Source organism: Myotis daubentonii, chromosome 5, assembly GCF_963259705.1.
Source record: "Myotis daubentonii chromosome 5, mMyoDau2.1, whole genome shotgun sequence".
In the NCBI taxonomy this organism is placed as follows: Eukaryota; Metazoa; Chordata; class Mammalia; order Chiroptera; family Vespertilionidae; genus Myotis; species Myotis daubentonii.
The window spans coordinates 16,011,695-16,023,944 of NC_081844.1; the positions used below are offsets into that span (position 1 = coordinate 16,011,695).

General features: G+C 50.7%; 1 protein-coding gene across 2 annotated transcripts in view; it reads right to left on the reverse strand.

The window, feature by feature from the left end:
• Positions 1–12,250, reverse strand: part of SLC39A14 (solute carrier family 39 member 14) — a 49,370-nt gene that overhangs the window by 4,094 nt on the left and 33,026 nt on the right. Inside the window, exons 3-8 of one of the 2 annotated variants that reach the window (XM_059696017.1) lie at positions 11,134–11,320; positions 10,174–10,343; positions 5,732–5,854; positions 4,816–5,004; positions 4,483–4,690; positions 3,427–3,611 (exon numbers count right to left, since the gene is read on the reverse strand). In XM_059696017.1, coding sequence (XP_059552000.1) covers positions 3,427–3,611; positions 4,483–4,690; positions 4,816–5,004; positions 5,732–5,854; positions 10,174–10,343; positions 11,134–11,320 — 1,062 coding nt within the window. Of the gene's footprint in view, positions 1–3,426; positions 3,612–4,482; positions 4,691–4,815; positions 5,005–5,731; positions 5,855–7,823; positions 7,994–10,173; positions 10,344–11,133; positions 11,321–12,250 lie in introns of both variants that reach the window. The other variant, XM_059696016.1, reaches the window with a different exon arrangement.

A 12,250-nucleotide genomic window follows, 5' to 3' on the forward strand; every position in this document is an offset into this window, starting at 1 on the left:
TTACCCTTTTACTATATAGGGTAGAGGCCTGGTGCATGGGTGGGGGCCGGCTGGTTTGCCCTGAAGGGTGTCCTGGATCAGGGTAGGGGTCCCCACTGGGGTGCCTGGCCAGTCTGGGTGAGGGGCTGAGGGCTGTTTTCAGGCTGTCGGTGACTGAAGCTCCCAACCGCTCCTTTTTTTCTTTTTCTTTTTTTTTTTATTCTGGGCCAGCTTTAGCTGTGGCTCCAGCTCTGCGGCCTCTGCTGCTGGGAAAGCGGAAACCCTCTGGCCCAGACTTGTTTGTGTTCTACAATCGAAACTCTGTATCAACTCCAGCTCTGAGATCCCAGCTGCTGAAAGCAGGTTTCTGGAGTTTTTTTTAGCTTCTCTATGTTACTATGTTTCAAACTGCCCGCTCAGAGGCCTGCAGCGGCAGGCGGGAATGTTGGAGTCCGCCGTCACTGAAGCAAGCAAGCCTCATGTTCAGTTTAAGCTGCCTGGCTGCCGGTCGCCATCTTGGCTGTCAGTTAATTTGCATATCTCGCTGATTAGCCAATGGGAAGGGTAGCGGTCGTATGCCAATTACCATGTTTCTCTTTTATTAGTGTAGATAATCTACACTAATAAAAGACAAAGATGATAATTGACCATACCTTCGCTACGCCCATCAGCCAATCAGAAGGGTATGCAAATTAACCCAACAAAGATGGCCGTTAAATTTGCATACTGCAGGTGGGGTGGACAGCGCAATCCGCCGCCCGCCTCACTGCCATCCAGGCCTGCCATCTGCGACCCAGGGCGGGATCTGGGCCTGCCATCTGCAACCCGGGGAGGCAGGGCAGGCACCGTGGGATCGGGCCTGCCATCTGCCACCCGGGGAGCAGGCCTAAGCCAGCAGGTGGTTAACTCCCGAGGGGTCCCAGACTGTGAGAGGGCACAGGTCGGGCTGAGGGACTCCCCCGCCCCCACCAGTGCACAAATTTTTATGCACCAGGCCTCTAGTCCTATATAATAAAAGCCTAATATGCAAATTGTCCCCTCAACCAGGAGTTTGACCAGGAGGTCGACCACTCGCTATGACGTGCGCTGACCACCAGGGGGCAGCATGGAACATGACGGGCGTCAGTGATGTGGTGCTGGCAGCGGGTGGCAGTGGAGGCACTGCAGGCCCTGATGGGCACCAAAGGGAGCCAGACCACAGTGGGATGGTGGAGCAGGTGGGCGGGCAGCACCAGGCCAAGGCGGGTGTGAGCGGGGGCCTGGCCCAGATCAATCGCCCCGCAGACAGTGACCAGTGGCGGCAGCGGGGCACGGGGCTGCTGCCTGGCTCCCAGGTGCTGAGGGAGCCGGGCGGGGGCCTGATGACTCAGGCGGGGGTGGGGGGGGGGGGCCACGCAGGACCGTAGGGACCCAGGTGCTGCCCAGGGCCCAGAGGTCAGCTGGGATCTGCCCTTTCACACCAGATGCTCACACTTTGATCACCAGCCAAGCCTAGGGACTGCACCGGTGCACAAATTTCATACACCGGGCCTCTAGTTAAGATATAAAAATACACACACACACACACACACACACACACACACACAATTGGTTTACAAGGAAAATTAACAGCAATAGCCTGTAGAACTTGAATGTAATAGCCTTTCCCCAAGGCTATTACACTATAGCAGACCCTTGAAAATGGGGTAACAGGTGCTGACCCTCATGCATTTGAAAACCCACATGTAACTTGACTCCCACAAAAGTTAGCTCTCCCTCAGTATCACAGGGGATTGGTTCCAGGCCCCCCCCACACCACAGGTACCAAGATCTGTGGACACTCAGGCCACTATATAAAATGGCTTAGAACAAAGCATATAGTAGGCCCTCCACATCCATGGATTCCCAACCGCAGACTGAAAGTAGTACAGGTTTTTACTGAAAAAAAATTAAAAATCCATGTACGAATGGACCTGCACAGTTCAAATCCTTGTTTTTCAAGGGTCAACCATACTGTACAACTACTGAGGTAAAACAAAGTACAACACATGCATGTCATCCTGGATGTGCTTAGGTGCTGGCTAAAAATAACTGCTTTGATAAAAATAAATTATTTATTGTGATCTTTAAAAACAGTTGCAAAGATATCTTTTGCTTTCAAAATGTTACTGTCACTTCTTAGGGAAACTGAGTGACTAAGCGAGGGGCCAGAGATCGGAGCTATGACTCAAGGCCTCTCGCTGCTGGCCAGCAAGGCAGGCAACAAGGACACCTTCCAATTCAAGTGATGCAAAAAAACCCTCACCACAGGAAGGGCTCCCCATAAGAAAGGAGAATCTAAAAATGTTTCCATGGCGAGGCTGGATCTTGGTGGTCTACTCTCATCATCTCTCAAAAATATTATTTTCAGCCCTGGCCAGTGTGACTCAACAGTTAGAGCACTGGCCCTCGCATCGAAGGGTCATGGGTTCAATTCTTCGTCAAGGGCATATACCCGGCATATGTTATTTGTTATAACATAAAACATCTGTCAAGGCATATGCAGGAGGCAACCAATTGATGTTTCTCTCTCTCTCTCTCTCTCTCTCTCTCTCTCTCTCTCTCTCTCTCTCTCTCTCTCTCTCTCTCTCTCCCCCCCTCTCTCCCTCCTTCCATTCTGTCTTAAATCCATGGAGAAATATCCTGGGGTGAGGATTAACAACAACAACAAAAATTTATTTTTTCAAAGGTGACAGAAAACAATTCAGGCAAATATGTCAAAGAAAATAACACGCCCACAAACAAGTTATACAAAACATGTGACAAATCAGGTATTTCACTAGCAAACTCAAAACTACTTAAACTGTCACACCAGATGTTAGCGGAAACGGTACAATGTATACATCCAGACACTGCTGGTAACGCTTTCCATTGACCTATCTGTAGCTATCCTATCATACTCCCATTTTCAAGGAAGGACCCTGGAGCCAAGTTTAGTAATCATTTTCTTTTCTTTAAAATTAAATATATTTTTATTGATTTTTTTTAGAGAGGAAGGGAGCGCAATAGTTGGAAATATCGATGAGAGAGAAACACCGATCAGCTGCCTCCTGCAAGCCCTGCACTGGGGATCGAGCCTGCAACCAAGTGACATGCCCTTGACCGGAATCAAATCCAAGACCCTTCAGTCTGCAGGCCGATGCTCTATCTACTGAGCCAAACCAATTAAAGCAGTAATCATTTTCTTTAAGGACATCTGCTAATGGAAACAAGCTTTTCGTTCTTTGAAATATAATGTCCCTTTAAAAAGCACTGAATTGTATACCTGAAGTAGGTGAACTGTGTGTGGGGAGAATAAGTTTTCCTCAAATAAAGCTGTCATAAAAAACTCCTAACTCATGTCTCCTTGGCTGTTCTCCCATCCAATGACTTCAATAACCCAATCCAGCTTTTGTGATTTTCTCATGGTATAAACTATGCAGGACTTACCATATCAGCCAGAGAAATATACAAGAACATTCCTCCAGCCAGCGCGAAGATCCAGGTGGCAGAGAAGTGGCTGCCGGCCAGGATGCCAAAGGCCATACCCACGTAACAGCAGCAGGCAGAAAGGAAGTTGAAGAAGAGTGCTTGCTGGAGGCTCATGCCAGCATTGAGCAGGATGACAAAGTCTCCTAGGAGGGGAGGAAGAAGGGAGAGTGCGGTAGTCACTCTAGGAGGTGGGACCGAGAGCGCGATGAAGACAGACTGCTTAAAGTATGGATCAAGTCTGCGCGGAAATCAAGACAGCCCCAGACATGAGATTATGGTGACAAGACGGAGGCACCTTCACCTTCGTGTCCTGGAATTATCTCTGTTTGCAAAGCTGGCCATGTACGCCCCGGACAAGAGGCTGAAAATAACGCAAAATAGACAACCAACTAGCAACAGCCTCGTTTCTCTCCTGACTGATGGTGAAACAGAGGAGCTTCCCTATTCAGAACCACAATGAATGGTATTTTTAGGAAACAAAATTGAGACTGAGGGAAGTTAGGTAATTTTCCCATAGTCAGAAGCCAATAAATGGCAAAACCAGGACTTGACCTGGAGTCTCTGAGCCTCCAAGTCCAGACTTTTTACACTCCCTCTGATAAAACAAAGGGCCTCCACAAAACTCCCAGCTCATCTACCTTCTTCCAACCACCAGACTTCTAACAGGCATCTCAGTCTTCGGGAAATTAATAGAATATAACAAATAACACATGCCAAGCACTTAGAAGAGCATACGGCATGCAGGAAGTCCCTTTCACTACTTTCCCTGTTACCTTCATGATAAATCTATGAGGCAGGCACTGTTACCTACCCCAATGTATAGGTGAGGAAACTGAGCCACAGCAACTATTAATTCAACTGTTAAGAATTAGTGGTTAGATTTCACCTCGCATTGAATGTATTAGTCAATTATAACAAGTGTTCTGAAGTTGGGGAGGAGTCGGCCATAAGAAGGGTGCTCGTGCCAATCACGAGGCGGCCACGTGGAATGGGGTTGGGGGCATATGCACTCACCTAGCTCGTGTGGGAACTCCTCACAGAGAATGGCCACTGAGGTGCTGATGCCTTGGAAAACGGACACAGTGAAGGAGGCTCCAATGGCCAGGCCGTCGATGAAATTGTGGAGGCCATCGCTCAGGGTGATCATCCAGGCCAGAGTGCCAATATCAGAGTAGCGAATGCCTTTCAGCCAGTAACAGGCACTCTGGGAAGCTTGCAGGTCCTGCAAGAAAGCCAGGCCCCGTGGCCCCCAGGTCAGGGGCGGACGGTGGACCTTCGAGGTAGACCTGAGACACCAAGGCCATTAACCCTTAAAGGCCCCCACCCAGCGGCAGATGACCCACTGACCTGGACAGACAGCGAGCCCACAATGACCTTCTCGTCCATCACGGGCAATTTGCCGTCCAGCTCGCTGCTGCAGTGCTGAGGAATCATGTGGTCCAGGTCCCCATTCTGCAGCTTTTCCGTCACCCCCTCCTCCTGGTCCTTCTTAGAAGGAAGCGTCTCGGAGGCATAATGGCTATGTCCGTGATGATGCTGGAGGGACCACAAGGAGTGGTGAGGACGACACTCACCAAGACATTAAGCTTCCTGGGACCTGCTCTGAGTCAAAGCTCCGAGCACTGGGAAGACCCATTCCCACCATCAGAAAAATCACAAGCAGGCAACACCCACAGAAACCCAGCCTGTTAGAGAGCGGAACCAAGGTGAATGCAAGGGCCTGGCACAGGACAGACCCCAAAGCAGTGACCGCAGGGCCCACACTCATTCCAGAGGCAGCACTGCTCAAAATATTGAGAGCTTCCCCTTTGCAACGGCTAATTTTATTCAATTCAGCAACTATCTGGGGAATAACTACAGAGCAGGCACTAACGGTTTCTTTCTGGATCTATACTATAATAATCAGCCTTATTTCTTTGCGGTCATACTTCATACACAGTGCGTGTCCATTTCCAGCCCCTCCTTCGTCTCCTAAAGGTATAAAAGTGTGTGAAGGAAATCACTTAGAATAAAGCAGAGGGAATGTACTACAGCCTAGTCAAAGGCACACAGGCCAGGTCTGGTTTCTGGTCTGCCCGTGCCGCCTGCTATTATCCTCATGAGGCAAAATGGGGTGTCCACTCATGAAACTTGCGGGCTCTGCTCCCCCCTCCCCACCCCAGGCCACTGCAGGGGTGCCGAGGACCCACCACCGCGACACACCGCATTCCGGAGACAGATGCTTGCTCCGGGAGCACCTCTTTTACCAACAACTGGGCCTCACCTCATTTTTCTGTTTGAGTAGCATTTTCAAGATCTTCTCTGTGAAAAAGAAAAGATAGAAACCCCCAAACACCACTGCAGACTTGGAGACGTAATCATCCTTCAGAGGGTCGAAACCAAAGGCCTGTGGACCCAAACAAAGCAAATAAGTTTGAGAAAATAAGCACTCTCCACTGGTCCCCTCTCATCGCTTACCCACTTCCCTGGTTGTGTGCAGGGGGACAAGCGCACTGGGACAGCTGGCGTCTATCCATCCCTCTCCAGCGGAAGCTAATTCCTGATGTCTCCCGACTGTCCCGTCGCCAGGCCTCCTAGGTTCTCTCTCACTTATTTTCTGATGCAAAAGACCATCATCCTCAGAACAGTACTGTCAGGCAGAACAGCCTGGAGACAGTTTTCTGCATTTAATGAGGGCTCTGCCCCCATTTCTCCATTTGCTAGACTCTGCCTGCGCATCCCGTATGTAAGAGAAGACATTCATGTTCACTTTCATCGCTATCTCATGCCCCTGCATGATCTGCCCGTAAACACCAAGGGAGGTGGTGTAACTACATTTTCTAAAATGGGAAATCCATTCCCCAGTTAAATAGCAAGAATTGCGGCAGCTTCCTGACCACAGATCTCCCAGTGACCACAAGACCGAGAAAGCAGACTGTGTTGCTGCACGTGTCAATTTTGGGGGTTCTATTTTGAGTTCTTTCTGGAAACTCTGCTTATTTTGGGGGGTGGAATCCATTGGGGAGTGGACAGGAGTAGAAATCAAGAGAATTTCTTTCTCGAGGATGCCCCTGGCCTGCAGTGGGGCCTTGGGAAGGAGTCCGGTGACCTGCTCCTCAGTTTTCTGACCGGTAACTGCCCCTTCAAGGGAATAAATTCCCTCCTTCTCATGAAGGGGAGAATAAACTCCAGCCTTTTCATGAATGGGTCCATGATAAAAGTGATCCTAAGTACCAGAAACTCTGGGCTGCCTAAACGGAAGCTGTTTTCCTTTCTGCTTTTAAGGGACAAGTGCAATCTCTGCCCAGTTATTAGTTTTCTAAGTGACATAAAGGTCAAGTTCTAGAGTGGAAAGAACACATTTGGATCGACTTTCCAGGACAGTCACATCATCTTAAGGAAAGTGGAGTAAAAAGGGGCAATGATGTTCCCCACAGAAGCCAGGACGCTGCCAGAGGACAGAGCACGGCTCCAGGGACCACGAGCCTGGCTTCTGGGACAGGGGCTCGGTCCGGGTCAGGTTCCTCAGCTGGAAGACGAGTAAGACATTACTCGTTCTCTAGATATTACAGGGTTTATCTAAGGATCAACTGAGAAAACACAGAACCACATCTCGGAAAACAAAAGGTTAGGAGAAGCATGTGGCATCATCTCTGTGCTCCCTGGCCCTGTCCAGGCCTGTCAGACCGCCTGGGGTGAAATGCCTGTGCTGCCGTCATCAGCGGGTCTCCAGCCGATGACTCCCACCCAGATGCAGCTGCTCCGGGGCCGCTGCCAAACCCAAGTCTGAGCTCCCTCCTCCTCCGTGGAGGGTTTTCTCACTAACCTGGGCCAAGGGGCAAAGGCGCCTTCGCTGAACATGACACCAGACTTTCCATCTGGATTACTACCTTTGCTTCAAAATGCCCTACGGAGGACCGATCTTTTTATTGTGACCTATGCATTCTGTTGAATATTTGTTGTGCCAGAGCTACAAATTAGGAGCTGTCAGTGATCTAACTACACTACATCTTTTCAGCAACAGTTAGCACTTCCGAGGCATCAGGCACCTGACAAATATTAAGTCATATAACCCCCGTGACATCATCATCAAGTCAGGCCTGTTGTTTTCCCCATTTCACATAATGAGGGAATAGGACAGAGGTTAAGTGACGTGCCAGAAGTCACACGACTTGTCAACAGTGAAGCTGGATTGGAACCCAGCTCTTATACCTGTGCTACCTTGCCTACCCTAGCTCTGCCCAGGCTTAGCTTCACCTTCCTGAAGGAAAGCACCTCCTTTCTCTGCCTTCCATGGAACTGGAGGGTCCTCCCACGGTGCCCGCTGTCCCCAGGAGACGGTGTGCTCCTGGGTGAGGGGCCCTGGCTCGCCATACCTCAGGAATGAGCTGGAAGAGGGCGTTGGAGTAGAGGGTGCCAATCGCCAGAGCTATGAAGTAGAGCAGCAGCCTCTTGTAAAAGGTCTTCTTCATGAAGGGCACCACAATGGCCCCCAGCAGGGAGCAGAGGGAGATGATGGTCACGCAGAGGAGACCATACCCCCACACTGCCATTGGGGGAGAGCCAGGCCCACCCAGGACAGGGAGAAGGGCGAGCACCCCATGGCATGACAATACCATTTAGGGGGGGAAAGGTGGAGGGAGTGGGCAGCAACAAGGAAGGTTTTGGCGGGTATTAACAAAGGCAACAAAAAGGAAAATCAGAGAGACAAGTAGGGAGGGAGAGAGAAATAGAAAATCTGTTAGTGATTCAAGTCTGATGCAATTTCCTTTAATTAATTCAGAAGAAATGAAGAGGAATTCAAGATGGCCTTGGAACTCTGTGGCCCCTGTCCCCACTGCCTTTGCTGGCCAGGTCGCACCTGCCAGCTGGTGTGACTGGCACAGGGGGTTGCCACCTCGGCGTACAGCCATTGTATGTGCAGGTCTACCCAGCAGCTGCCACGCAGACACTGGACCCAAGGCTCTCTTTAATAGGAAACAAGAGCATCTGGAAAGAAACTGATGACCGTGCTTCCACCACCTTGCTTTGTGCACCCAACCCATAACGGCACAGGCACGTGCACCAATACCCGGGCCTGGTCTGTGGGCACAAGATACAACCCAGTGCAGGGCCGAGCAGTGGAGACGAGGAAGGCCCAATGCCCGTGAATTCCAGATTCTTAACTTCTCAAGATGTGTGTGTGTTTGTTTGTTTGTTTGTTTCCTTTGCTTTGAAAGGGCTCCAGTGTGGAGAACAGAGTTCCAAGATCACCCTGTACAGCAAATATTTCCTCTACCGTCTCCCAGCGTCACACACTCCAGGGTGGACAAACCTGGGCCAGGATGCGGCACTCTCCTGTGAGCCACAGGGCTGGAGTGTGTACAATTACTCTATTTCCATTCAACAGGTAACCAGGCATTTCATGAACATAATTATTAAAAAATTAATACATTTTATTTCTGGAGCTGAAAAAAATAGCCCAAGTGAGGCCTTCCCTGTGAAGTGCTTCATGGGAATTTTGAGACAAACCTGAGATGGTTTAACTTAAACCAGATTTTTCTCCCATTGTTAAGAAGGAACAGATAAGGTCTGGGCACTGCATTTGGTACCTCTTCTGGCCGAGAGTCTTCTGACTGAGAAAGGCCGGGTGGCCCCTGACACAGGTTCTTTAAGAAAGACCATCCCCCTTGCCCTAGCTGGCATGGTTCAGTGGCTAGAGCGTCAGCCTGCAGACTGAAGTGTCCCAGGTTTGATTCCGGCCAAGGGCACATGCCTGGGTTGTGGGCTCGCTCCCCAGTAAGGGGCATGCAAGAGGCAACTGATCAATGATTCTCTCTGAAGAGAATCATCATCATTGATGTTTCTATCTCTCTCTCCATCTCCCTTCCTCTCTGAAATCAATAAGAAATATATTTTTAAAAAACTTAAAAAAGAAAAGATCATCCCCAAAGGAGGTCTCCCGCATAATCAACTTTCCTGCCTGAGCTGACAAAGGGGGCAGACTGTCAACCTGGGTCTTATTTCTTTCAGCTCCTCAGTGGTCACAATTAAAAAACAAAATTAAACATTTCCAAACAGTCAGGTAAGGGCACCAGGAAGCCAGTCCTATCAGGAGAAAGTCAAGATGCAAGGCAGGAAGGATGGAGGGCCCCTTCTCCTTTATCTTGTAATTTTCGTTTCGTTTGTTTGGGTGGAAAGCCTTTGTTCTACGTTCGGCTCTCTGCTACAAATTGTGGCCTGCTTTAAAAAAAAAAAAAAAGGATTGCTCACCTTTTAGGCCAGTTCTACTTATTAGCTGGTAACCTCTTACTTGTACCTCGTTCCAGATGGATAATCTCTTGGTGGCCACCCCTGAGCACTGTGAGGCCTCTACTTAGAACAGAGAGCCAAGGGCATGGATGGAGACCACCGGCTGCAACTTTCCTTTTGAGCCCTGCAACTGGGCTTAGGAAAGGCACTGAGGCAGGAGGCCGAGACCCCCCATAGAAGGGCAAATGCTAAGCGCCTTGCACCTGACATCCCCTGAGGGGGCCAGAGTACACCTGGGTGCCCCAGGAATGAGAGAAGGCCCTTGAGATCCAAAGTCAGACTCATTTGTGTCCCTTGATGTGAGGGAGAAGTTAATTTGTCAGGGGGCAGCTGTCAGGTGCCTGGGAGCACAGGGCGGGGGGCAGGATGTGGAGGGGGGGGCAGGCTCAGCGGACTCCCTGGGAAAGAGGACGCGCACGTTCTGTTCTACTGCACCTCTGGGATGAGCTGGAAGAGCGCGTTAGAGAACAGCGTTCCAATGGACAGGGCGATGAAGTAAGTGAGCACACGTCTGAAAAACGCTTTCTCCATGCAGGGCAGGACGAGGGCTCCCAGGAGAGAGGCCAGGTTAATCAGTGAGACACTGAGGAAACCAAAGCCCCACACTGTGGAGGAACAAGAACAGATGAGGGCCTCCATTACTGAGAGTGGGTGCTCCTGCCGCCTGGGCAGCCCCCCTGAATCCAGCTGTGGTCAGGGCACACAGAAATGCACCAACCCAGCAGCAGGCATTTGCTGAGTCCGTCTCTTGCTGGGTGCTGCGGAGAAGCCTCAACAAATACTGCACAGCTGCTGTCCAGAAGCAGCTTATCTTTCAGATGGAGGCAGGTGAAAACATGAAAGACTAAGAGTTCAAGATCGATAGCAGGAAACAATGAGGCATGACACAGGGAGCCTGTTCTGGGGATCAGTGTGGGCAGCACACACCAGCATGGCGGCACTTCAGAAGGGCTATCTGGGCCTGCGGGAGGCATGTGCGCTCACGGACCACGGTGAGTCCCGAGGCGGGAGCAGGGGTCCTGGGCAGGGGCGGGAGAAGGATGGGATGGGCTGACGACAGACCTTGTAAGGTCTGAAATGCGAAATGAAAAGCCCAGGTGTTGGCCCCCTTGTAGTTTCATGAAAACTAAAGTGGCAAAGTGGCCATAAAAAGCAATCCATGGTTGGGCCGGTCCAAAGAACCAACACTAAACAATGCACTGGCCACACCGGCCCATCGGACCACGTGCACTGCCAGCTCTGTAGGTGCGAGGATACCAGTGTCACCGTCACTCCCGTTCACCCCTCCTGGCGGATAAGCTGGCCACCAGTTACACACTGCGCAAGCAGCACTCTCCATCAGCAGGGTCCGCGTGAAGACAAGCATGGGGGCCAGGCCTTCCTGTCCCCGCTCACCTTCCACTGTGCTCGGCCGCCCCTCCTCCGTCTGCTCGTTCTCCTCGTTCTCCTGGTTCTCGGAGGAGCAGGCCTGGGAGTCCAGCTGCTGGAGGATGGTGGGGCAGAAGTCCTGGAACTCACTCCGCCCGATCTGCGAATGGTTGCTGAGGTTGTGGGCAGCAAAGAGGGCTCCGGAACTGAAGCACTGAAACACAGGTGAGGGGCAGAGAGCCTTAGAACTGGTCATACCTTGCTCCAGGCAGTGACCGACTCCGCCTTCCAAGAAAGAATTGTCCAAATATCACTGATTCTGTAAGACTAATCTACAGGGGTGGGAGCAAGGGGGTCCTTCAACTAGAAAAACTGTTAAGTTATCTTAGAGATCAGCCATCGGGTTTATACGTATACATACCCCACATAAAACATCTGTAAGGGCTGCCCAGAGATTCTGGAAGAAACTGAATTCCAATCATTCTTGCCAGGATGTGCTTTCTAGAAAACATGAGCCTATTTGTACACCTTAAGATACAGATTGAACCCGATAGCAAATCTGGCTGCACATCACAATAGCCCAGGAAACTATCCTATTAAAATGCAGATTCCAGATACTTCTCCAGAGCTATTAAGGATGGGAAGGGGGGGGGGAGGGAGAGCAGCCAGTAGTCAGTGGCCATTGGCCATGAACTCTCCATCCCCTTGGGAGGCAGCAGGGGAGTTGTTCTCACACACTGTTCCTATGAAACACGGCACTTTTCCTTCTCAATATACTTCATACATGTCAGTCTTTATCTGAGTTTGGATTTACGTGGGTCTATCTCTAGAATCAGCCTTGTGGGTGTGTGGACAAGGGAGTTTCTGGGCCTTCAAAGCTGAGGATTCCACTGACCCCAAGACACTGCTGCTGTGCCAGGAAGCCTCTGGGGTCAGGCTGCATCAGCCCCGACGGCGGCCTCCTCACCACCGCAGACACTCACCACACCCCTGTGGTTCTGTGTCCAGGCCACATGGGCCCCTGATCTCTCCTTCAAGGCGAAGCTCCAGGACACCTCCCCTCAGACGGGCCTGGACTGTTCTAGCACACACTCATCTCCCGTTCTCATTCTTTAATCCTACAAGGACTGTCCAATCCACAGCA